Source organism: Lissotriton vulgaris, chromosome 11, assembly GCF_964263255.1.
Source record: "Lissotriton vulgaris chromosome 11, aLisVul1.2, whole genome shotgun sequence".
Classification (NCBI taxonomy): domain Eukaryota; kingdom Metazoa; phylum Chordata; class Amphibia; order Caudata; family Salamandridae; genus Lissotriton; species Lissotriton vulgaris.
In genome coordinates, this window is record NC_141699.1 from 742,707,550 (window position 1) to 742,735,055 (window position 27,506).

At 41.1% G+C, this 27,506-nt stretch overlaps 1 protein-coding gene across 1 annotated transcript in view; it reads left to right on the forward strand.

The window, feature by feature from the left end:
- Positions 1 to 22,169, forward strand: part of LOC147683426 (eotaxin-like) — a 103,022-nt gene extending 80,853 nt beyond the window's left edge. Inside the window, exon 4 of the mRNA XM_086943859.1 lies at positions 20,740 to 22,169. Coding sequence (XP_086799985.1) covers positions 20,740 to 20,812 — 73 coding nt within the window. The 3' untranslated portion in view covers positions 20,813 to 22,169. The remainder of the gene's footprint in view (positions 1 to 20,739) is intronic.
- Positions 22,170 to 27,506: the final 5,337 nt, after the last annotated feature.

The following is a 27,506-nucleotide window of genomic DNA, read 5'->3' on the forward strand; positions in this document are numbered from 1 at the left end:
AGCTCAGATGTCAGCTAGCCCCAGTCATGTGACCAAAGATAGGATACAGGCACTAATTAGCTAAAGCAGGAAAATGCCAACTTTCAAAAACATTTTCAAAATTGTAATTTAAAATCTGTCTTCATCATAAATTAGGATTTTCATTACAATTCCAAAGACACCAAACATGAATTATTACACTCTCCCATTTAGAAATGACTGCTTATTAAATGTAATAAGGTAATGTCAATGCTATCCTATCGGAGAGGTAGGCCTTGCAGTAGGGAAAAATGATTTTGAGAGTGTTTGACTACCAGGACATGTAAAGCTTAAAAGTACATATCCTACTTTTTAAATGCACTTCGCCCTGCCCTGTGGGCGTACCCTAGGGGTGACATATATGTATTAAAAAGAAAGATTTGGGCCTGGTAAAAGGTTTATTTTGTCATGTCGAAATGGTGGTTAAAAACTGCACACACAGGCTGCAATGGCAGGTATGAGACAGGTTTAAAGGGCTACTTATGTGGGTGGCACAATAAGTGTACCACATTGCCTGGGCTTATAAGTTAATTAAGTATGCCAATTGGGGATACGCCAGTGTTACCAGATTTTAAGCAGTGAGCACAAGCACTTTAGCACTGGTTAGCAGTGGTAAAGTGTGCAGCCCTAAGGCCAGCAAAAATGAGATCAGCAAAACTGGAAGAGGATGGCAGATGGGTGAAGGGGCAGACCACCCTAAGGCTGACAGTTCTAACATGTGTCTCCCCCCCAGCTTAAAGTGGGGAGAACTATCCAACCCCTTGGGAGTTTTCCTCACTAAGGCATAAGAACCTGGTTAGATCATTAGCATTGTCTGACCTAGGACGGTGTACCACATGAAAATTCCATTTGGTGTAGGAAGATGCACCACCTCAACAGTTTGGTATTTTTGCCCTTTATTTGCGTGAGCCATCTGAGGGGCCCGTGGTCTGTGCCTGAAAGTGAGTCCCAAACAGGTATGATCTTAGCTTCTTCAGTGTTCAGACCACATCAAAGGCCTCCCTTTCAATCGCGCTTTACCTCTGTTCCCATTGAAGGTACCTTCTGCTAATGAAGGATACATTTTGGTCTTGGCCTTCCTCATTTAACTGTGCTAAGACAACCCTTATGCCATGCTCTGAAGCGTCTGTCTGCACTATAATCTCCCTGGAGAAGTGAGGAGCCTTGAGTATGGGTGCTGTACACATGGCCTCCTTGAGGACATTAAAGGATTTCTGGCAGGTATTGATCTAGATCACCTCTCTGGGCTGCTTCTTAGAAGTTAACTCTGTTAAGGGGGCAACAAAGGGGCCATATTCTTTAACAAACCTTCTATAGTATCCTCTAAGGCCCAGGAAGGCCCTCACCTCAGTCTAGGGGGATGCCAGGTCAGGAAAGTTCCAATCTTGGCCTGAAGGGGCTGCACCTTGCCCCGCCCACCAAGTGGCCCAGATATACAGCAGAACCCTGCCTAATCTGGACCTTACAGACCTTGATAGACACGCTCACCTGCTGTAGGACCAGAAGCACTTCCTGAAAGTGGTACAGGTATTCCCAGCTTGAGCTTAGGACAGCTGTGTCCCCATTTTATTGCATCCTTCAGCACTTCCTGTAACCCCTTGCAACCGCCCCTTTAAAAAAAAAGAAATCCCAAATCGAGTAATCATAGGAGCTTTCCCCCCTCCAAAAGATGCTTGATTATTTATTTAACTCCTAGCTATGCGGAGAGACCCTTCAAAAATGACTGGGCTTCTTTTAAATCTATAAAAATAAAGAATCTCCCTTTGGCTAGCACCTTCAGTTTGGACTGCTGGATGATCATGGCTTGAGCACCCTTAGCCTCAAAAGAATCGATCTTCTTGACAAAGTCCCTACGTCTGTGGGCGGATGCCGCTGACATGTCCGAGAAGATCCGAAAGTTTTTTGCTTCATCGGCATTAAATGTTCTTCTTGAAAAGGCTATATTAAGGATTTTCTCTTTCACCCTATAATCCGAAAAATTATGTAATATTGTACGAGGGTATTTAAAATTATTGGGTTTGTGTGCTGGGACTCTGTGTGCGCTGGTGATTGTTAAGTCACCTTGCACATAGCTTTTTTAACAGGGACTCTGACCATTTCACCACGTCCGTGTCTTCCAGGCCTTCAGAAATGCCCACTAGGCGTAGATTGGACCGTCTATTATAATTTTCTAAGTCCTGTAGCTTTTCCGCCAATTGAGATTTCTCTTTGTTTGCTGCATGGAGGTCTTTCTGCATCATGATAAAAGTATCTTCTAGGTTAGAGACCCGAACTTCAGCCTCCGAGACCCTTGTGGGAAGATTTCCAAAGTGCTCCTCCATTTTTGTAAGCCTGCAGTGCAGTTGTGATATCTCGTGAGCTTGGGAGAATTTGAGATCCCTTATTTCGCGGAGTATAGTTATAAGCATCTCCTCTATCGAGTTCACTTTTAGAACGTTAGAGAATGTGGATACACCATCTTCTTGAGTCTCGTGTAGATTTAGTACTGGACCTAAACCTGGGAGTTCGGTAGAAGGTGGCATAGTTGGCAAAGAGACGGTATTCACGAGCGGTACTTTATCTGCAGAGTGAGCCGTCTTTGCAATCTTGATAAGACTGTGATGAGGATGAGACGGTGGTATGGAACAAAGGTGGGGCTGGGGTGCAGCCTGAATCAAGGGAGTGGAGGGGGCTAAAGGGGCCCGTAGCTGTAATGATTGTAATGAGATGGCGGGGAGCGAACTGACATTCGGCACTGCCATTGCCTCTGCCTCTGTCATTGTTGGTTTTATTGCAACCCCTCTCTCTCTGGAATCGTCTCACCCATTGCTCCTCTTACTTCCCTTTGATTGGATTCTTCCCGCTTTGGAGTACTCGTAAATCGCTCCTGCTGGAGCACTGGTTTTGAAAAAAGGGGATACTGCTTAGGACTCGATTGGCTCTCAATCCTCCTAGTTGTACTCTTACCAGTGTTATCCACCTTGTCCGCATTGTCATCCCCATTCCCCTCACTATTATCACCAACAGCCAAAGGGTTAAATTCTGCCGATAGTTCGGATAATGTCTGCGCGTCCTCATCCTCTTCTTTCAAGTCCTCCTCCTCCTCAGCCGACTTGATTGAGATGTTGTGTTTTTTTTGTCTGTACTTTTCAGCCGCTTCCATCGCTTTAAACTTTAGGGCATTTTTTTGCTGCGCCTTTCTTCTACCTTTTTTTTTCTCCTCCTTTGGACACAAGTGTGGGTATAGCCACTGTCGGTGATTTTAAGAGCTCTCTCACTGAATCTCTCACTGAATCCGGTTTAGCCTGTTTACCCCTAGCTCTCGCCGCCTTACCTGTAAGCTGAATAGTGTCCGCCCCATGGGTGAAAAGGCAACGAGGGGTGGGCAACAGGAAAGGAGGAAAGGGAGCAAGGTGTGGAGGCTGTATGCAGGCTGCGCGGTCTTACTCGGGTTATGCCACTGGATGGGAAAGAGCAACTATACCAAGTAAAAAAGTGTGCAGCTGAAAGCAATGGAAACTCAATAGGCAAAAGCACAGGAACTCAAAGTGAAAACAAATTCTCTGTCCTCCATCTAGGTCTTCGTTGCTAGGCCGCATTGCATTCTGGAGCTAGCAGTCCTGCTAGTACTATAGCCGACCCCAGTAAAGAGCCACTCCAGGGGCCTAATTCAGGGTCACAAGTCTTTCACAAATCGGGCGCAATTTCCACTGAGGACACCCTCTGTACGATGCCCTCTGTGACCAATGCCAAATGCCAAATGTCACAATGTAACAATACAGTCAGACCGTGCAATTTCCGTGCAGTTACCAGGCTTTTGGACTCACAGAACCAAAGGCCGACACAGACTCCAACTTCAAAGACTCCTCAGCTGGGACAGATGGGACGCACCATTGAGCCCTCAGCGCCCGCTGCTTAGAACTGCGATGTCAGATAAAAAGGTCAGCCCGCCCAGGCGCTCACCTCAGCCCTGCCGGTTTCGACCTCGATCTTGGTGGTCTCGCTAGCCCTGCTGTTTTGGCGGTTTCTGGCAGTCCGACGGTCTCGGAGTTGCTCAGGTTCTCAAGTTCTCATGCTCAGACGCAGAGCATCGGAGCGGGAAGCTTCTGCCTGGGGGGGGACCTCGGGGCGTTTTCGGGCAACTACCCCCTCATTTCAGACAAAGCGAGGAATCGGGGTAGCGACTAGGAGCATCGGCATCAGGGTTGTGCGGCCTCGAGCGGTGGGGCTCGGCGAGACAGGAAGCGCTTCTGGCGACGTGCCTGGGTTCACGTCAGCTGCATTCTGACTTCCGTCTCGAACGTTGACTATTCATCTATCTGTCTTCCTCCTTTTTTTTTTTGAAAGGGGCGGTTGCAAGGGGTTACAGGAAGTGCTCAAGGATGCAATAAAATGGCATCCCCAAAGAAGAAAAAAGGAACAGAGGGAGACAGAAGTGGGACACAGGGTTTGCCGTCGCCTCTAGGAGGGTTTGGGGGAGGGAAGGTGAAAGGGTGTTGCTGGTGGGAAAAAAGAGAGTTCATATGATAAGAAGTTATATGGTCAGTTAGAGGTACAGTCACGATATGGAAGAAATTAGTAGCAAATTAGCAGCAGAAGTTTGCTTTATGCTGATGCACTTTTTATTTTGCACTGAAAGGCACTTTAAGACCCAGAGCGGGGGCTACATTATAAGTGCCAGTCGCAATAATGCTTAAATCCATGGCAGCTTCTCTTTGTCTAACATTGGAATCTATTGCAAGGTTTAAGTTCTATGTCATTTGCACTTTAATTGCTGACTTTGCACAGAGGCCAGGTATAAGAGGTTACAATTTTTTCTCTTTTAGCAATGCTTCTGTACACTTGTTTGCCTCCAATTTTATATCTCAGGGTTTGCATATGTTGCACTGTACTTGCACTTTAAATGCTGATTTCGCACAACTGTTGGCTGCTTTATGGAGTGGTGGTTTGCATATTTTGCACTAAAAGTTGCTCAAATTCCTATGATCTCTGAACTATATGCATGTATTTTGCACATATTCCCCGGGTCTCTTTTTCTTTTATTCCAGTGTTTGCTGTACTCTGCACACAATTAGTTTTATACTCAATATATGATTATTAATAAGAAATAAGCTGAAGTTTTTGTCTTTTAAAACAAATGGTTTGAATAATGCTCGTAAAAAAAATGCTATTGAATGCTGGTTAAAAAGCCTCTGCCCGGATGTTATTTTTTTTACAAGAAACCGATCACAGAGTCCAGGCTGAATCCGATAAAACTTTAAAGGGCTGGGCGGTTTGTAGAATTTCATCAGTAGCTGGGTTGGCGCAGAGGGGAGTAAGTATCATAGTAGGAAGGCATGTAGGCTTCTTTCCGGAAGGGTCACTTACAGACCATAGTGGTAGATGGCCATTCGTATATGGTAAATTAAATCAGGTAAATATAATATTAGCTACAATATACGCACCAGTGATAGATGACCTACTCCCAATCCTACAACTGAAACAAGCATTGACGGGTATACCTGGGCAAATAATATAGGCAGAGGATTTTAATTTTTCATCTAAAAAAGACCGGTGCCAGAATAAACCCAAAGTTGCTATTGCCTTACAAAGTTGCAAATCAGACCTTGACGTCATTGATTATCGGCGAACCCGCAATATATCTAAACGTGAATACAATTCAGCATCTAGGTTGGACTTCTTTCTAACATCCTATGGGTTAGAAGTTCATAAATATGATCACCTACCAAATGCATTCTCAGACCACGCAGCACTTTATATAACTATAGGGAATCAAGAAATAGAGACACCTAGAAGATGGCATTTTAATAAATTGAACTTTTCAGAGGCACAATGGTGTACAGACATCGATGAGGAGATTGAGGAGTTTTTTACGCAAAATAGATGGACAGCTCCAATCAATGTAATTTGGGACGCATTTAAGGCCACTTTGAGGGGAATATTTACCTCCAAAGAAATACCGAAACAGAGGGCAAAAAGGGAGGAGAAAATTAATTTACAGACAAACCTTGTGCAGGCTAACCAAGAGCATTGTATAGTGAGATATTTAGTCTCGGGGCAAAAGGTAGTAGAAGCAAAGGGAAAAATGAAGGAATTCTACTATGATTTAGGTGACACAAATAGTAATCTCTATGCCCAGAAGCTCTATGAAGAGAGTGAATACACAGGTAAACTCTTGGTGTGGCAAGCTAAAGAAAATCAAGTCCGCAACAGAATAGAGCACCTCTTGGACCCCGTTACCAAAGTACAGGCGAAGACTACAGCTTCTATAGGTGAGTGTTTTAAAAACATTATGAGGGAGTTTACCAAACTAGTGAAGGGGTTGCAACAGAAACTATTCGGGACTTTTTAGGTACACTTAAAATTCCCAAACTAGGTAACAATGATAAAAAATTGTTGGCTGAGGAGTTCACAAGGACAGATCTAGATGAGGTAATTAGCTCCCTTCCCAGTGGCAAGGCTACTGGTGAGGATGGACTTCCTGCGGAACTTTTAAAAAATTTGATGATATTCCCGCAAAGAGTTCTTGTTACTAGCTAATTCCTTATTACGAGGGCCCCCTCCGGACTCTTTCCGCACTGCAGTGGTCGTTAGTATTTTTAAAAAAGGAGAGGATAAGGAAAACACAAATTCATACAGGCCTATAAGTCTTTTAAATATAGAATATAACATTTTTACGAAACTTCTTGCGAATCGGCTGAATAAAATAGTAGGGTCTCTTATAGGTCCAGAACAGTGCGGTTTTATAGCAGGTAGACACCTCCACACTAACACAAAATTTCTATTGGAGGCATTGGACTATTTTAAGATTAATAAGGTGGAAACACAGATCTGGCTTTTAGATGCCGGAAAGGCTTTTGACCTAGTGTCATGGGAGTCTTTTTGCGATTTTGCACAACTTTGATTTTCCGACCGATTTTATCTTCCTCCTGAAACAACTATATGAGAACTCTAAGGCACAGATTAATATTAATAACATAAATGTTGGGACATGTAAAATTAACAGAGGCACGCGTCAAGGTTGCCCCCTGTCGCCAATTTTATTTGCTTTATTTATTGAACCTTTGGCGATTGCAATTAGGGGGAAAATGACCGACACAGTACCTGTAGTCGGAATGACAAATATAAAACTATATGCCGATGACATTGTCCTTTTTTTTAAATTCAAAGCCCCCAAGTCAAATAGAAATTTAAAAAATATTTTCTGACTTCCAAAACTAGAAGGCTATAGAATAAATGTTAACAAAACGGAAATCATTTTAGCTAACTGCACGGTAGACACTTTATCATCAGAATTTAGACAGATTTACAATACCACCCTAAGAGATATTTGGGAATATTCATCTCTGAAAATTTGGAAGACCTATATAAGTTAAATTACATACCCCTGTTAAAAAGAGTTGGTTCAAAATTAGATCGCTGGAACCAACTACCGCTATCAATAATGGGATGTGTTGCCCCAATCTGTATGTCTATCCTACCACTTTATAATATCCTTTTTAGAGCAGCCCCTTGTGCAATTCAGGTCTCATTTTTTTTAAGAAGTGGATGCCATGTTCTCCTCTTTTCTATGGGCAAATAAAATTCAGAGATTAGCTCTTAGCACTTTGTACCTCCCGTCCGCACAAGGAGGGTTGTCCCTACCAAATATTAGAGAATAATATTTTGCTACTTTTGCACATCACAGTCTTAGGTTTTTTTTTAGATGATCATGAAGCAGACAATTTTTTTATGAGGAACATGTTGTTGGAATCTAAAATTTATGATCCAGTAAGAATCACAAAATACCAAAAGAAGGTACGTTATAAGTCTTTACAGTGGCTCCTGAAATATTATGATATTTTTTAGAGCAAGTAGTTTGACTAGTTTATTCAATTTAAAAATTGGGGAGAGAGGTTGTCTGGATAAAAATATTGTGCGACTTTGGAAGGAAAACGGCTTCGAGAAAATTGAGGACTTTCTTTTAGGGAATAGATGGAAATCTTGGGAAGAAATCACTCGAACACAATCTTGAAATGGTCCTTTATCGTTCTTCACGCTGAGTTTAGAGAGCAGACATATGTAACTTATTTCATAAAAGTGTCATAACGGAAGCACTGAATAGTGCGATGCAAAGGAAAATTAGTGTCTGGATAAAAAATCTTAAGGATGCTAATTCAATTGTACTGTATAATAAGGCTAGAGATAGGTGGAAAAAGAGGGAAGACATTGAAATTAACAAATTCACGTGGGATAAAGTTAATAAATTTAATAAATTCATTTTTCGAGGCACCAATTTTAAGCGAATGCAATTCTATAGCAAATGGTTAATTTATAGAACGCCCTCGTTTCTCCATAGTATATATCCCCAAGTTGAGGATAAGTGTTTCCGTTGTGAAGAAAAGGGCACTTGGAAACACATAGTCTGGGAGTGTTCCAAAATACAGGAGTTCTGGAAGGAGATAGGAAAATATCTCAGTAATATGTTCAAAGTCAATATTACATTTGATGAATTAACTTCAGTCCTTGGTTTCTCCTTGAACTCTACTCCCTACAATGAATCCTTGTTCATAGCATCATTGGTAGCAAAATCGCTTATTTTGCAGTGTTGCAAATCAGAGAAAGTACCAACCCTATATGCATGGAAGGTGAAATTATCCAGGATTCAGGGAAGGGAAAGAAAGTATGCATTGAGATCAGGGGCCCTTAGGAAATATGATAAATACTGGAGTGTGTTTGAATGTTAGACTTTTTATGCTGGACATTGATTTTAACCTCTCTCTTAGTCCGATTTGTTGTCAATACATTGCACTATGCACATTGCACTTTATGAGTATTTTTAAATTCTTTGAATTTGAATATGACCCTGTATTTAAATGAAGTCACTTAGTTTGCTCACTGGTTTTCATACATATTGTACTATGCACTTTATCAATGTTATTGCTGAAAAATGCCATGTAATGTTTATCCATTGTCTATGAACTCTCAATAAACATTTTTTTTTAAAAGATAGATGAATAGTCAAAAAAAAGACAGCTGTGTCCCCCATGTAGGCAGCACAAAATTCCTCCTTCCCAGCTAGAACATTGTTGCCCAGCCTATGAAAGGTGGGAGGGGCCTTGTTTAAGCCAAAAGGGTATCACTCCGAATTGGAAGTGGCCCTTTGGGGCTGAGAATGCAGACCTCTCTTTTGTTCCCTCAGTCTGAGCAATCTGCCAGTACCCTGATGTAAGGTACTCAAAGGTACTCAGGAACTTGGCATCGCTCACCATGTCGATGAGTTGATCATCTTGGTGGATGGGGTGTGCATTAGCCATACTGACAGAATTGAGTCACATGTAGCACACATAGAACCTAAGTTGTGGAGTGGTACCCGGTGGGGCAGCCTTGCATTCCAGCACCACTGGGACTGTCGGAGGGCTCAGTCACGCCAAACACCAGCATCGTGGTGACCTCCTCCTTGATATTGGCCCTCACCTTGTCTGACAACCTGTAAATCCTATTTTTTAGCAATGCACAGTGTTGCACAGGTGTATGAGTCAAGGGGTGAGGGAGAACAGAGAGGAAAACGCCCACAGCAGCTGGTAACAGTCACTCTGATGTTCCGCGTCAGAGTAGGTGAGTGGCTGACACCCTCCACTACCCCATCATGCTATTGGGCAGGCAGAAAGTCAGGGAGAGGCTTGCTTTCCTCTTCCACTCCTTCATATGTCACCAGGAGCATGCTTACTTTGGATCTCTTGAAGTGTGATTTAAGGCTGTTCACGTGAAGCACCCATAAGCAGTTTCTAGGGGTCTTGAGATACACCAGGACTCCACAGGCTCATGACCCACACTTTCTCGCCAGGCTGGAACTCTCCAAGAGGGGCCTTCTGGTTATACCAGAGTTTCAAACCTTCTTGACTACCTCAAGTTTGCTTTTTGCCTTCTTCCAGAAATGATGTATAATGTTGCTGAGGGCCAGCATGTAGTTGACTACATCCTAAGTGGGTTTCCTGGGAGCTTGCTTCCGCCCTCTCTGACAAGGCTCAGAGTCCCCTAAAAGGGCTGCCATAGAATGGATCAAAGGTGCTAAACCCCAACCCTTCTGTGGCACCACCCTGTGGGAAAAGAGAAGGCATGGCTGGAGGACATCCTACTTGCACCTCCTGGGCTCCGGAAGACCAATTATCATGCCTTTGAGGGTCTTGTCGAATCTCTCCACAAGACTATTTGTTTTGGGGTGATAGACTTGGAGTGCTTATAAGTTATTCCATGCTCATCCCACCTGAACTTCATGTACGCTGACATGAAGTTGGTACCTCTGTCAGACACTACCTCTTTGGGGAACCCCACATAGCTAAAAATTCCCATCATGGCCCTGGCCACTCCAGGTGCAGTCACCAACCTCAGAGGGATGGCCTCCGGGTAGCTAGTGATGTAATCCACCAGGACCAGTATGAACCTGTTTCCTAAAGCTGTCTTTGGGCTCATAGGTCAAAACATTTGATGCCCACTGTTTCAGAGGGAGTGCTAACAACAGGTAATGGGGTCAGGGGAGCCTTGAGCTTTTTCCCCTGACTCTCCATTGGCCTGACAGGTGGGACAGGACATACAGAATGTATCTGAGGGCACTTTCTTTCTGGGGCCAATAGAAGTAGACATCAAGCCTCACGAAGGTCTTGTCTTGCCCCAGATGCCCTTCCAGAAGAAGGTCAGCCAACCCCGGTAGGAAGATCCTGTAACACTGGGGAACCACCAGCATGCAGGCTGCCCCAGCTCTAGGAACCGTAGGCTCACTATATAGGAAGTATGTGAAATTCCACAGAGTTATGCCCCCCCCTTATAACAAGTGTTGTTTTTTAAGTAACAGGCTATTCCACTGATATCCCACTGGATGGCAGCATCTGACAAGGTACAGCGACTGATAGCACTATAGACACATTCATACAGTTTTTGAAGATCCCAAGACATCAATAACATTTTCAGCCAAGCATCATGTATACTACCTGCAACACAGAAAACCCTGCTTATAGGTTTGGACTCGAGGCACTAAGCCTTGCTCCCCAACTTCCTGACATGCACCATTAGTTAATGATTTTCTTTTTTGCTGATAACCAAAAACGGTCAATTGTGCTCTTTAGTCCAAACTATGTTAAGGATGCTATGCAACATTGCTTAAAGTGAAGAAAAAAAGTGCTATAATGCAGCCAGCGTTGACCGCGTCATATTGCTAGTATTTTATTTATTTTCAGACATGTTGCACAGCAACTTGTGCTGCTGTGCAACATATCCAAAAACATTGACAAAGCAAAAAATATATTTCAAAGGCTTTGCCAATGCTTGTTTAATAAGCTGGCTGGAAACCACCTCTATCATCAACTGCGTTTGTCAAACCAGTAAATGAGCGCAGAGAGACAGATGGGAGATTGAAGCACACACATGACAGCAGCAGTCAACAGTACATGATTAACAGCATTAGAATAGCTGGTTCTTTATTGGGTTGTGGAATTGTGGGCTGGCCTACATTTAGTCACCTTTCTCCATCACAACACTGCAGGGAAGAGCACAAATGCACAGAGACACAGACAAGAGACTAAAATACACAAAGGGCAACAGCTGGGGTCTGTATGTGAGTCACCATGTCAGCATAGTGTTATTGTACGGTTCAGCTTGGTGTTTGTGACTCTTGTGCTGACCGGCAACAATCTTGTTTCTCCCAGTAACAGCAGGGGGCACTAAAGCAAATTAGTTTGTAATAAAGAATTTTAAGGCAACTTTTATCAGTAGGCCTAATTTCAGCAGTTCTTAAAGTAGGCCCTCCGAAGTAGACCAGGGTGAAATTGTATTTCCTCATCATTTCGGGGATTCCACATTACACTTGTATTGCAAAATTCCAGAAATGATGCCATTCTGACCGATTTCATAATTATAAACCATTCACTGAAAAATCTTAATGCTAGAGCACAGGGACAACTCAAACAAACGACCAGACCATGATGGACTGTTGTTTATGGTACTTGGGTTTTTTGCTGTAATTTTTTAGCACAAAATACCTCAAACTTATTTTGCACTAAAATATAGAGCTAAATGACAGATTATTATTTAATGTAATTTTGCTAATTCTTCAGAAATTTTGTATATTTACAAAAACTGAAATTATTTGAATTTCACGGACCCCCATGCAAAACCTGACTAATTCTTAAGTTTGAGCCACTAGGGTCAAAGGTCCATGTATGGACATGTTTTGAACACTTTTCTGCCATCATACACTTGCAATCTTCTATTGAAATAACTTTTAGTTAAGGTCCTATCCCTAAAACCTTTTACAGTGACTGCCTCTAATTTTAACCTTGGACAATTTATAAATGCCTATTACTTGACATAATTATTCCCATATTGCTCGTCTCTTGAGCAGTTTTGTTTTTTTAATTTTGTTTATTACCCACCTCTGACAGAAGTAATCTTAACTAAACAGAGAGAAAATGGAAAATCAGTATTATTTAATATTATTTTGCTCGCCTCGATTTGCAAGTAACTGAAGGCCTGATTAGGATGGCAGTCGGATGAGCGTCCAACTGCCATCGCCGTGGGCAGAGGACCATTCAACAAGACATCGGTGGGCCAGCCTACCCATTACGATATGACCACCATGTAGGCAGTCGTAAAATGCCTCCTGCTACTGCAGCTTCTGCTTTGACCTGGGAAAGGGCAGTAGCGCAAGCCGTAGTAGAAAAGGGCACTTTTCAAACAAACATCTATGCTGTGTGTGCCAGGTACACAGTGCATGGATGTTTGATGGGGCACCACATGTGCCCCCTGGCCACTTGCCAGTGGCCCCTGGGGGATATGGGCCCTGCTTGGGGTCCCCAAAGTCCCTTTCTAACAGCCTTTTCATGGCTGTGGGACCGCCTTGAAAAGGCTGTCGGAATGGACATTGTAATCCTGACAGCGGTGCGTGCGCAGGCACTGCCTCTATTTAGGATCAAGATTCCAAGCACCGTCCCATCAGGATCAGTAGATCCTGTCGTGGGAGGAGGCCCATCCCCCAACAGTAAAGTGCCCGACCCCCTGCATCATAATGCTGTGGTCGGCCCGAAGGGCTGCCTGTCATGGGACCACTGTCGACGGCGTGTCGGTGGAGGTCCCACCGGCATCGTAATAATACCCTGAGTTGTGTTACAGAAGGATGGAATACAAGCATAAAAAACTTTTACATCCTCATTCCATACTACTAGGGCAGTGACTTCCTCACAGTCCCAAGTAACTACTACACTAGAAACATGTCAGGCTTTTCAAATTTTGTATACCATTCAAGGTTGTGAAATGCCAGCCACTAAAGTAGCTGGCAAAGTAATTGATTAACTTTGGTAAAGTCAAGATTAATCAAAACCATACACATATTGCCAAAGACAAGGTTTAAGAAAAAAAATAGTATTTCATAAGACTTTAAGCTCTATGGATGTCTTCTTATGAGAGGGTACTCACTGATCTATAGCATATTACCAATTTAAAAATTGTTTGCAATAGTTTGAATTTGGATGTGTTTAATAGAACTGTTTTGCATAGTTGAAAGTTCCTTCACCAACCACTTGTAACTTCTGCATATAACAATACAGGTATTAAAGTTAAAAATATGAATGCCCATCTTATTTTCTGGTGAGTTAGTATGCAACCTGTTTGGACTGTCCAATATATAAGGAAAGGGGATGATGTAGTAACATGATGTGGGTAGGCAGACAAAATATCGAATTGTTAATATCGAAGTACAATAATATTGAAGTAGTAATATCAAAGGTGTGTAATATCGAATGTAAGTAATATCGAAGGTAAGTAACATCGATGTTACTAATATTATGTTAGTAATATCGATGTTACTAATATCTATGTTAGTAATATCGTTGTTACTAATATCGATTTTTATATGATTTTTATGTATATTATAATGTATTTAATATGTATATAAGTTTTTTTAATGTAATTTAAGTACATTTTGTACTTTAGTACCGTAGCGGGTTTTGGGTTTATAGGGGAATAGGGTGGGAAGTAACTTAATTATACTAAATTAAATATTAATTTATTAGGAATTATAAATTAATTTTTAATTATTAGGTAATTAATATTTATTAATTCGTCATTTATTTTAATTGATTAATTGATAATTATGTTCTGTAGCAGGTTATGAGTTTACAGGGGAATAAGGTGGGAAGTAATTTAATTATAGAAAATTGATTATTAATTTATTAGAAATCATAGATTAATTATTAATTAATAGGTAATTAATTTTGATTAATTAGTTTACAGGGGAATAGGGTGGGAAGTCATTTAAATGTAATTAAGTAATAATGTTTTATTAATTGTTTTTGGTAATTATATTATTGTTAATTAATAATTAATTGGTAATTAGTTTTTATTAATTGGTAATTAATTTTTATTAATTGATTAATTGATAATTATGTTAAGTGCATTATTTTATTATTGGTGTTTGTTGTGCGCTCATAGGGGAATAGTGTGTAAAGTAATTGATATGTAATTAAGTAGTTTTTAAATTTATATTTGTGTATTGGTAATTCATTTATTGGATATTAATTATTAATAGGTAGTTATTTTTTTAATCATTATTTATTGGTATTTGTAAATAGTTTAGATGTATTTAATAAATAATATTTTTAATATTGTAAAATATAAATTTATTTATAAGTATGTTGTTTTTAATGTCTACGCTATCCAACACTTTCCCTACTGTTGCACTCTCTGGAGTTGGAATAGTAATTGTGTACCTGGACTGCCCTTCATCTTGCGTGGCCTGGATTCCCGCCCCGAGACCTTGCTGCTGCCTTGGACGCCACTCCTCGTCCGACCCGCTGCGCGGGTCCCGCTTCGTGGGCGAGGACTGCTGGGCTTGATAGGTCTTTGTTTTGGGCGCATCTGAGGAGCGAAGGGGAAGAGCTGCAGGGCTGCGAGCGACTGCAGGGACTCCAATTACCAGGAGTCCCTGCCCGGCCAATAGTGCACACCTGGCCCGCCCTCCCTGCAAGCCCCGCCCCCAGCGCGTCACTCCCCCTATAACTCTAACATCGTCTTCCGCTGCGCGGGAGCGCCCGGGGCGAAGCCCGGGCAAAGGGCGGGCCGTCTAAGGCCGTCAGGGGCCGCAGGAGGCCGGGCTGGGCCATTCCTCTTGGCCTTTGGACAAAGACCTGGTGAATATTACTACTTAGTGGTTAAGTGGCTTAGTCGCCCATACAGTCATAGTTATTGTTGGGTGTCCGCTGAGATTACAATTTCTGTACTTTGGTTGTATAGCTTGTCTGTTCTTCAACATGCCCCTACGTTCGGGTAAAGATCATTCTGTAGCACTTCAGACTTCAAAGGGGGTGGTATCAGGCCCATTAGATGCTTTTAGAACCAAAGCTACGGGTATTTTAGAAAAAGAAATAGCTTTCGTTGAGAAAAGGTTGTCCCCAGACTTATTAAATGGGAAACGTTCTTCCTTGGGGCACCTTGTTACAGTACCAAGCCCAACACCTAACCAACCACCTCCCCCTAACTTGGTTCTTGTACCAGTTGAGATACATAATGACACTGAAGGTTCCCCTCTACTGCATTGTATTTCTGATAATAATATTGGTGATGCAGATTCATCTGTGAGTGGTGTAGAAGATAGCGTACTATCTGCTACACCCTCACTACAAGACTCCTCCTCTGAAGAGGAGACTCTGGAGATGAATCGCCCTGGTAAGAGGAAGCGTAACAAAGGCCAGCAGAAAGGCGGAGTTTCAAAGGCACTAAAAACCGTTAGTCCATCGTTGTGTGTGTCTGAAACTCTCCTTTCAAGGGATGACCCATTGCTTACTATACCATCGGGTGGCCCTGTTACTTCTGCTTCTAATCCCACAGGGGTCCCCCTCACTAGCATAGTAAATATGAATGGAAATAATGCCGACCTGCTAGCACAAATGGAAATCTTACTTAAGACACTTGCTCCAGGTATTAGAGAGAACTAGACTTATGAATCTAAAAATTGACAACCTAGAGACCATCATTAAAGATAATTATTGTCTACTAAAAAAACTGGTTGGCCATTAGGCTAAGCATTTGGTCTCTTCTAGTGGTTCTGGTCATTCTAACCCTAAATCTTCAGGCCATACTGATACAGCTACCAAGGCTTTTCCAACCTGGGGAACCGTCAAATGTTAGTGACACCAGACCGGTCCCTAAGGCTAGGACTTCGAAGCCATCTAGTGCACTAAATAAACCCTCCACCCCGGTTACCCAATCTGTTATTCCTAAGAAGGCAAGTTTTAAATCTCATGGGCTACCTCTGCTATCTACCTCCAAGTCTGTGAGCTCTGCACAGGCCTCTACTTCAGGGGTAGGCAGTTCCAAACCGACTTCCCATCAAAATGCTAGTACTTGTGTTGCAGCTGGGTGTACACAACCTCCTAAAAGAGTTACTAGAAGAGGGCCCCCCCCAGCAGATCTTCCATTCGATGCCACACCTTATACTATCGTCCTGACAGGAGTTGCACCCTTAAGGGACAGACAATCGGAATCACATGGTGACTTAATGAACAAAGTAGCCTTTTTTTCTTAATAAAAATCGTCCCCTTCCACCTTCCTCTTCTACAAAGATTCTGACAGTCTGCAGAGTTGATTGGGAGGGTTATTGTCCAAAGGACTTGGAAGGCCATTGCATTTTAATAAATTTTCGGGATCCATGGGTGGTTGACTATATTCGCAGAGAGGCAAGATTCGGAAGAACAGGGGATGGACAATCCTTAAGCTTGTCTTACTTCTACCCTAAAAGGTATGGTCCGCCCCCTCCCAGAAATTTCCCATCACATAGACCGGTGGGGAGAAACGTGGTAGAGAGGTTTCCCAGCTCACCCTTTTACCCATGCCTCTTGAACAGGTTTGATCCACTGCCTGGGCTGGAATGTGTGGATTGACTGGGGTATGTTCATGGTCCAGATAGTTCTAGTAGAGATACCATAGGTTGTATCCAACTCTCCATCTCCCCAGGAAATAATGCCACTGACGAGGGTAATAGCAAGGACTATGCAGAATCATACCTTAAATCACCTCCCCTGAGATCTAGTCCCCTTTGGAGGGCGAATGCTGAATTCGAAGAGGATAAGTGTACCTTAGATGCAGCCCCATCTTGTAACCAGGTGGGGACAGCCAAAATAGTTTCCTGGAATATGGCAGGACTAAGGGGTCGTATGGATAGTGAAGATTGGGCTGATTTCATTGACTCCTTTGATATTGTAATTCTACAGGAAAGTTGGGCAGTTACCCCGATCCATAGGGCTGGGTACCTAAACTTTTTCAAGCCTGCTATACAGGGCCCAAAGGGCAGACCCTCAGGAGGGTTAGTAGTATAGATAAGACAGTCCATGGGGTTTAGTCTATTGGAGATTTCGGTAGACAATCCGGATCTCTTGTGTATTAAGTGTAGTAGAGGCAACAATAAGGACTTAGTACTCATAAATATATATGCCAGAGGATGCCCTGGAGGTCGCAAACAGTCAGTTATAGACGATCTGGACTCTCTGCTGAGGAGAATAGGCAGTGACAGTTTTGTTCTGGTCGCTGGTGACTTGAACTGTTCATTTGAGCCTCTGAACAGTGTGGGGGAGGATCTGGGGGCTGATGAAGATGTGGCATGGGACATCCCGCCCTTATTAATAACAAGGGGCGTCAAGGGCACTGAGGCAGCACTTCATTGGCTGGGCTTATGTCTAGAGTGGGGGCTGCGTGCTGCTAATGGACGCACGCCCTCCGATAAATTAGGCCAACCGACCTTTAACAATGGGGTCAGTAAGAGTCGTATCGACTACTTCCTTGTTAAAAATGAGCTCTGGTCCCAGGTTATTGACATTGAGGTTGTGGAACGCCCGGAGAGCGACCATAACCCCCTTTCGTTGAGTCTCAAGCTTCTAGACGTTGGAGATGGGCCTTCTATTACCACCTGCTCAACGTCAGAAGTTATATTGTGTAATGACAGGAAAAGAGTAAAATGGTCTAGAGTAGTTGCAGACCCCTCCATCATAAAAGGTATAGAAGAAGAAGTGGCAAAGACACTGGTTGCAATGGAAGTTGCATCATCCTCCCAGGGGACTATCTCCCAGATTAGTGATCTTCAGGACCAGTGCTTTGCGGAACTAAAAACCCTGTTAACAACCCCATTAATACCAAGGAAGGATAAAGTCCGGACCAAATGGTATAATAAAAGTTGTAGGGTAGCACACAGCAGACTGATCTTAGCGATTAAATCCAGAGACATTGCAGTTATTAGAACGGCCCGGCTCATCTATAAAAAAATGCTATGGGCCGCGAAGAAGGAGTGGGAGGACCGACATTGGTCAGAGCTCCTTTCGGCATGTCTAACATCAAACCAAATTTAGTTTTGGGAAATCGTTAAGTGGGGTGCAAACCAGGATTCCAAAACCCCTGTGAATCATGTCTCAGTGGAAGACTGGGTGGCTTTCTATTCATTGCAGTTCAGAGCTCCGGATGTGGATCAGGATTCTTATCAAGAGTTGGATGTAGTCTTGCCTACTAACCCTGATTGCCCGCTTGTTTTTAATACCTCTGACACGAAGTATGCTTTGGGTGCAGTCCACTCAGGTAGAGCACCTGGGATGGACGCAATACCCTCTGATCTTTTTAAAATGCATTTTGACATATGGGTTCCCTACATAACCATGCTTGTAAATGCAATCGCTGCAGGGGCAAGGATTCCGGACTCCTGGAAAGGGGCGGAGATTCTACCAGTTTTTAAAAAGGGAGACCGCTCAGTCCCGGGGAACTATCGCCCTATAAGCTTGATAGATTCTATTCAAAAAATAGTTGCCAGGATGGTACTTGTGAGAATCCAGGGGGGGATGGAGCAAGAAAATATTTTGTCCCCTATGCAAGCTGGGTTTAGAGTAGGCACCAGCACCCTAGACCAGGTCTTTAGACTCAACATGTTGTTTTGGAAGGTTGTCAAGCTGGGTGGTGGCGCCATCTATGCCGCTTTTGTGGACCTTAAATCGGCTTTCGATTTAGTACCAAGAGAGAAAATGTGGAAATCCCTTAGACTCATGGGTCTGCCTCCTGAACTTCTTGATTTAGTGGTTAGACTCCATGAAGAAAACTTCGCTAAAGTGAGATGGGGTAAACAAGGTCAGGTGACTGATAGTTTCCCAGTCACACGCGGTGTGCGACAGGGATGCGTGTTGGCACCCACCTTATTCCTTTTGTTTATTAATCAGGTTGTAAAATTATTTTCTGATACCCCGACCGATGCACCATCTTTGGGTGGGTTTAAATACCCGATGTTGATTTTTGCAGATGATACCCTGCTTCTCTCAAAAACTCGTAGGGGGTTGCAATTAGCCCTCAACAGGTTCACTGAGTTTTGCAGGGTTAATGATCTGCAGATCAACACAGATAAAACAATATTTATGGTTTTCAGTAACAAAAGCCCTATTAAAACCTCTATTACTTTGAATGGTACCCTGATTGAACAAGTGGATACAATGATGTACATGGGTGTGACCCTGGACTACCGCTTTAGCTGGAAACCCCAGATTGAGGCTTTATATCTTAAGTTTGTCCGCCTCTCGGGATGCTTATTACAGGAGCAAAAAAAGTCCCTGACCAAACGTATTGCCCCGGTGATAAAAATTTACGAAGCGAAAATTAACACAGCCATATTATATGGCGCTGATGTGTGTGGGTATAAAGATTTGTCTCTCCTTGTTAAGGCACAAAATAAATTCCTGCGTAATTTGGTGGGTCTTCCTCAATCTACACCCACCAAACCACTGCTGTTAGATTTGGGTTGCAAACCCTTCAATGACTTGGCTCGGTTCCGTCTGGTGGCCCAATGGTGACGGCTCTGGACTACTCCAGGGCGTAGCCTATTTGCCAAGGAACTGGATGAAGTTAGGTCATTGTGGGGGGCTTCCCAAATCCCCTGGCTAAGGGAAGTGTAATATTGCCAGCAAACCAGAGCACAGTTTTATTAAGCAGCATATTGGCCAATCACCTAGTAGCTATCCCACTACATTAATATTGGCTTTGCCCAATCTTTCCTAATGTCATCTAGAATTGGTATAATATTTAGATATGTGAACATAAGCAAGCTATTATGAATGAATATGTTATAGTGAGCTAACAGAAGGACTTTGAATCAAAGATAAACTTTTGTCACTGAGCCAGGGAAGATTCCTCGAGAACAGCCAGAACAATGACAATGAGAATAAACAAACATGACTCAGCTTGACTGTTGTGCTGCAGGAATAACAAACAGTGAAATGTGCTTGGGGAAGACAAAAGAGACATCCATTCTTAAAACATGGCGGTGGGGCCCAATTTGAGGCCCAGTTGACAAGGATCAGGAAATCACACTTCTATATTTCATAAAAAAACTCGTTTTTAAGACAAGAGCATAATATCAGTGTGTAAATGTGTAACTGAATGTAAAATCATATTTTCCATGTTGTTATAAAGCATAGAGACATGAATACACAAAAATCCCTAACAGGAGCAGATGACAGTTGGAGGGAGAATGGAGCCCTAAGAGGACCTGTCAAGCTGTTGTATTCTAAGGCGTAACATGAAATAAAGAACTCACCTATTACCTTAATAGCTCCAGACTCCTGTACGAAGAGTCTGCCCTCCAAGCATAACACAACTACACTCAGAGCTTCCAAATGGTCCATATCAACATCTTAATTGCTTGGCTTGTTTTAATCCCTACTAACCCCTTTTTCATATTGTGTTTTTATTTAGAAAGAAACCTAAAAACGTCAAAAACACCAATGCAAAAAAGAGACGCAAGACACATAAAACCACACGCAAATAAGTGAGGATCCTAATGAGCGACGCCTCAGCGGAACACTCTATTTCATTTTATTTGTCTCATGTATACAATTTCCAGAAGGCGATATTAAACCTGTGCCCAATGTTCTGGTGCATGCATAGAAATTGTTTTACCTTTAAGCCAATTATTTCTCGTCCTCCTGTGATCAAATGTCTTTGCATATGAATGATGCTAAAAGCCTTCAAGAATTTAATGATAGAGTCAATCCTGTGTTTTCCAGGCATCTGGCCACATTACAGAAGTCTTCATCCAACATGACTTTAATCAATGATCATGAATGTTCAGGCTCATTATAGTACTGATTAAAGGTTTCTTTTTTAATTCTTGTTATATGTGTGTGAAATATTTAACAAGTAGATAATGCCTAAAAATTGATATGCTATCTTTGTTTTTCTCCTGACATTTAATTATTTAATCTATTTGTTTTATATGTTGTCTTTTCTGAAATTAAAAAAACAGAAGCCAAGACCCCAATTGGCAGTGTTTGATTAGACTAGCCATAAAGTTTTACTTTGGCAAAGCATTGCTAGAAACTTCCACTTCTGCTCTACCTGTACATTGAATACATGGGTATCGTCAGTTCCCCTCATCTACTATTTTTTTGTGCAGAATAGAAATGAAGATTGTTGAGATATTAGATGTAGTACTGGGTTGATGTTCCACGTTTTATTGTAACATGAAGTCCCTCTGCAGTAGAGCCAGCATAGACATTTTTACCAGCAAAAAGAGATTCTACATAGTATGAATCCACAAAAACATTCCAACTCTTAATGATATAACACTCCAGATGACTGCCCAATCTAGTAACATAGGAGACAAACCACAACATACTTCTATAAACAAGCAGTAATTACTCAAAATGAAGAATGTCTCTTTCTCAACCAATCCAAACATAGCTGCCGGAAGTAGGGGGTGCTGGAGAAGCCCCAAAAATACTCATGCTGGAGTTCAGAAGGTGAATGAGCAATACATATACATTTTAATTTTTGTTTTATCTTATCACATTGCTGTGTGTTCTAACTCAGAGACCAAATGTTAGGCTATGTCTGCTGGCAAATGGCTGTCAATTTTTTTGACCTGAAGTTTGGTGTTTACTTTTCTTTCTCTGAATGCAAAGTTTACTTTCTCTGATTGCAAAGTTTTTCTTCTCTGAATGCAAACTTTAAGTATTGTGCAAATTGATATATGTGGCGATATTGCAGCTGTGAAACGAAAGGCTGTAGGTTGTCATTTCTTTTTTACACACAACAAAATGTAATTATTTATATATGAACTGTACACATATTTCAAATTCGATCAACAGTTAATAAATCACAAATAAAATGTTTTTTTGAAATTATGAAGTTTTGATTGAAATAGTGATTTTAAAAGACTCACAACTAATCAATCAATAAGCTTTATATCATTATTTCAGAACAATCATAGATAATCGAATAAAGCTTTTTAATTGAACAGGAGCTCAACAAATCAAGACACTTTCCTTGGTGATGTGGAAGTGTTACATTTTCACTGATACCCAATTTACACACATAATCATTTGTGATTATCAGTAAAACTATTTGTCTGTGGAAATTTATTTGCAGTGTCCCTGGAAAAATGTGTTGTCTGTTAATGACAGTAGCTACCACACTATGCTTTAGTAATATATGTTTGACTACATGGCAACAATTTCGCCCAAGTCCACTCACTGACCATTTTCCCTTTGCCAAAGGGATGCACCAAGGGTGTGTCTTAGCTCCCACCCTTTTTGCATTGTTCCTCAATGGTATTGTCTAGTTTCTCAAGTATCTTCCCACTGATTCCCCAACTCTGGCAGGCCTCAAAATTCCCATACTAATGTTTGCAGATGACACATTTATACTTTTTTTTAAAAAACAAGTGCTTTACAGCCTGCTCTGCTTTGTTACGAGGAATTCTCTAAGATGCAGGCCTGGTAATAAACTCAGACAAAACCAAACATATAACATTTAACCAGGACAGGTCCTTTAAGGACACTGTAAGGTTCGGGACCAACTCTTGGGAAAAACTGAGGTTTACTGCAATTTGGGTATCACGCTAGTCTCTAATGTGTCCTGAAACCACCAAGAAGAAAACATGGCCCTGAAACACTGACAAATCGCCCGTGTGCTGCTCAAGGAATGTAACAACTCCTTTTCAAAGCCTATTAGCCCAGTCCTCCAAGTCTATGACACTAAGGTTCTGTGCTCGGTTCTTTATGGCTCTGAATTAATGGGCTACTCCAATGTAGCCAATCTTTCAGTCTCTGCGAACTAGTTTCTGAGGTATGCAACGCGCCTTCGGCAAATCAAGCCCAAAAAACCATTGTTGCTAGACCTTAGTAGGAAATTGTTAGCCAATTGAAATGACTTGGAGTACAGTGGTTCAAGTAGAAAATGTAGTTTATTCAGTACAACAACCCCAGAGGCATTCAAGGACCAACTCCCTCAGTAACTGTGCATCTCTGGACTGCTCCCTGGATTCCACACTCTGGAATCCAGTGAGCACAGTCACCATGGAACACTACATCATTACTAAGATACAACATATCTCCCTTTCTATAACAATAACAAAACAAACACAAAACAATAAATTAAAAGAAACTAAAAGGGGAACAAATAAAGAGTGTTACAAATTTACATTCCGTATGATATACACATAGTAGACACCCAAATCATGGACAGATGTAATCCTTCATCCACATTGGAAACACCCAAATCATGGACAGATGTAAACCTTCATCCAAACTGGTTTACACTTAGGCCTAATAGATAAAGACGGTTTACACTTAGGCCTAGTAGATAAAGACACAGAAATGGGTACATCATCTCTTTTCTCAACAGATGTTTTTGGAGAATTGTCTACCAGACCACTCATTTGTTTGCATTCAAGATCATTACATCTTGTAATGCTTCTTACATTCCATTGTTTACCATCATCTAATTTCACTATATTACCAGTCACAAGAATAATTTGTTTTGGTTTAGACCATTTAGAGGAACCAGGTTTCCGATTGCCCATTAATTGTGAGCGTACCCAGTCACCAACCTTAAATGCTTTAGCATTACAACTGATCTTAGAATTGTGATTTTGAACATATTTATTTTGATATTGTCGAACTTTAATTGCTAAGTTCTTACCATCAGTCACTCTTGAAATATTTCTAGACATCCATATGGGTTTGACCTTAGATCCAGCCACACGCCCTTTTAATAAGGAAAACGGAGATATTCCCGCAGCTGTGTGGGGAGTATTTCTATAACACCATAACATCTCCTTAACAGCATTTTTACAGTCATCATTATTGTTGCTGGCAAGTTGGATGCATTCCTTTAACACTCTGTTGAATCTTTCTATCAAACCATTTTCTCTTGGATTATATACAGAGGTAGTAATGTGTTTTATGCCAACATTGTTAAGATAAGCAGAAAATTCCTCTGCTATGAATTGCGGACCATTATCCGATAGGATAGCACTAGGATAACCCTCTCTTCGAAAAATTCCTTCGCAAAATTCAATAATGTTGGAAGCTTTGATATCCTTTACAAAAGCTACTTCAGGCCATTTAGAGTGAAAATCCATCAAGACAATAGCAAACTTATTTTCAATACCCTTAACATGAAATGGACCACAAATATCAATAGCAACTTTGTCCCATGCTAGGCAATTCCTAACGCATCTGTCTATGTCCTTGTCCATTCCAACCCACCAAAAATCATTCCTAGCTCTCCTTTTCATGCTAGTCATTCCACTGTGTCCTTCATGTAATAAATTCAATAATTTGTCACGCAAAACTGCAGGTACAACTAATCTATCACCTCTCCTAAGAATGCCATCATAAAAAGATAATTCCGGCCAAACCATCTTATAATCGGCCAAAATAGACTTGTCCAAGGATGACAGATCTACACCATCATGTAAGTTGTTAATGATTTGTTGTAGTAAAGTGTCATCGGTCACAGCTTGAACCCATTCTTGTTCACTGAATGCATTATTACAGGATTCCTCGATGCTGGCAACTAACCACTCATCATTATCCTCAGATGTATCATCCTTGTCACACAGCAAGGGAAGACGTGATAAACAGTCTGCATTTATGTTTTTATGACCGGGAACATAATTTATTTGAAAATTATATCCCTGTAGTCTATATAACCATTTTGCTATTCTAGGAGTGGCTCTTGAAGCACCTTTTGTTGTGAAAATGTCAATGAGAGGTCGGTGATCTGTTCTTAATTCAAAAGAAGTTCCCCAAATAAAAGTTTTGAAATGGTCTACACCCCACCAACATGCTAAAGCCTCCTTTTCAATTACGGAGTACGAAGGTTCAGCACCCTTAAGTGTGCGAGACGCAAACGCTATAATTCGTTCAGCTCCATTGTGCTTTTGCATAAGAACAGCACCTAAACCATAAGCACTGGAGTCCACAACAATTATAGAGACATGATCGGGATCATAAGGTTTAAGAGCTACAGCTTTTGTGATATCATTTTTGACGTTTTCAAAAGCCTGTTGACACAAGGTTGACCATACAAAAGAAGCGCCTTTTTTCATTAGCAATCTTAAATTATACACTTTGTCAGCAAAGTTTGGGACAAATTTAGAGTAGTATTCTGCAAGTCCCAAAAATGATCGTAACTGATCTTTATTAATGGGGTGGGGTGCTTTTTCAATGGCATCCAATAGTTTCATTTTAGGTTTAACCCCTTCGTTGGAAATGGTATGACCAAGATAATCAATTTCTTTCACTCCAAACTTGCACTTTTCACCACATACAGTTAGACCAGCATCCTGTAATTTCTGCAGCACACCGTGTACTGCTTGGTCGTGAGAAAATATGTCTTTCCCCCAAATAAGAACATCGTCTTGAAATATTCTCACATTCAATTCATCCTTCAAAATACTGCACATGACTCTCTGAAAAACTGAGGATGCAGATGCCAATCCAAATGGCATTCTGAGATATTGAAAAGCACCCTCAGGTGTAGTGAAAGATGTTAGATGCCTAGAGTCAGAATGTAATTTGATTTGGTGGTATGCATCTTTAATACTTGAAATCATTTCATTGATGTGTGGCAGAGGATATCTATCAACCCAAATATTTTTATTCAAATCCCTCAGGTCCACACACATCCTAATTTTTCCATTGGGTTTGCGAGCCAAAACGATGGGACTAAGCCAATCTGAAGCTTCAATAGGTTCTATTACCTTGGCATCACACAATCTATTTAATTCTTCCTTTAAAGGATTCCGTAGGGCAAATGGTACATTCCTCACCTTATGAACAGATGGAATATTGTCTGCTTTTAAAATGATTTTATGTTCAAATTTGAGTAAACATCCTAGATCTTTGCTAAATAATTTGGGAAAAACAGATTCCCATCTTGAAGATGAATCTTCATTAGTTAATAATACATGTTCAAGATAATCATTAGCCAAAACCACCTGATCAGGATGATTAGGATTCAATACTAACCCCATCTTTTTAAGATCTTTCCAACTTAATAAAGCACGTCCCTGTTCGACAACATAAACTTTAGTTGAAGAAGATCTACCTTTGAAAGTTACTTTGGCATTAAAATAACCCAAAACAGGTAACTTAACGCCACAATAACCTTTAGGTCGTGCATCAGAGGTTATTAAGGTGTATTTGTTTCCATTTTCCCACATATTTTTATCAATGATAGTGTACGGCGAACATGAATCCGCCCAAAGCATCATGTACACATCATTTATTAGCACTTCACATTTAGGCGGACAATAATCTTCAGAAATATCATTAACAAAATCATCCTGCAGCATCATCACTTCAATATCATTATCATTGCCATCAAATTCCTCATCATCACTGTCAATATGAGATTCCACAAGATTTACTGAACGCTTCCAATTACTGTAATCACCAGTTCTACACCATTTGGCAAAATGACCAATTTTTTTGCATTTAATGCACGTAACTTTGCTAGCAGGACATTTATTGAAGTCCACAGTGTGTTTTTGACTACCACATCTATAACATACTCTTTTGGTAAAACTAGATTTATTTCTAGAAAAATTAGGTTTAACCTCCTTGTTGTCACCTTTATAATCAGATTTTTTATAACCTGTAGATACAGCATTAACATTACCAGATTCATCTTTAGAACCTAACTCTTTAACATAATGGGAAGTATTCTCCATTTTTCTAGCAGTGTCAAGAGTTTTCTGTAGAGATGGATTCTTGAGCTCAAGTAAACGCTCTTGAATTTTGATGTTTTTAACTCTATTTATAAATTGATCTCTTATTATTTCTTCGTGTAAATCTTTGAACTTACATGTAATGGCCAAGGTTCTTAAACATGCCACATATTGTTGCACATTTTCACCAGCTAATTGTGCTCTAGAGAAAAATTTGTGTCTTTCAACTACAATACTCGTTTTCTTCCCATAATTTTCTTCTAATGCTTTTAAAGCATCAGAATATACATCAATAGATGTGTCATTTGAACTGGTTTCACTAGTTTCACTTGTTTCATCATTATCAACAACTGTTGAAACAACACGATTTATTATAGGTAAAGTTTTTAAAACTTTTCTGCCTTCGACACCTAAATTGTGTTTAAGTAATGCTAATTTTCTAGAAGGTAAGAATAGATCACCGCCTATGGCCTCTAAATAGGTCTCAAAAGATTCTGACCAA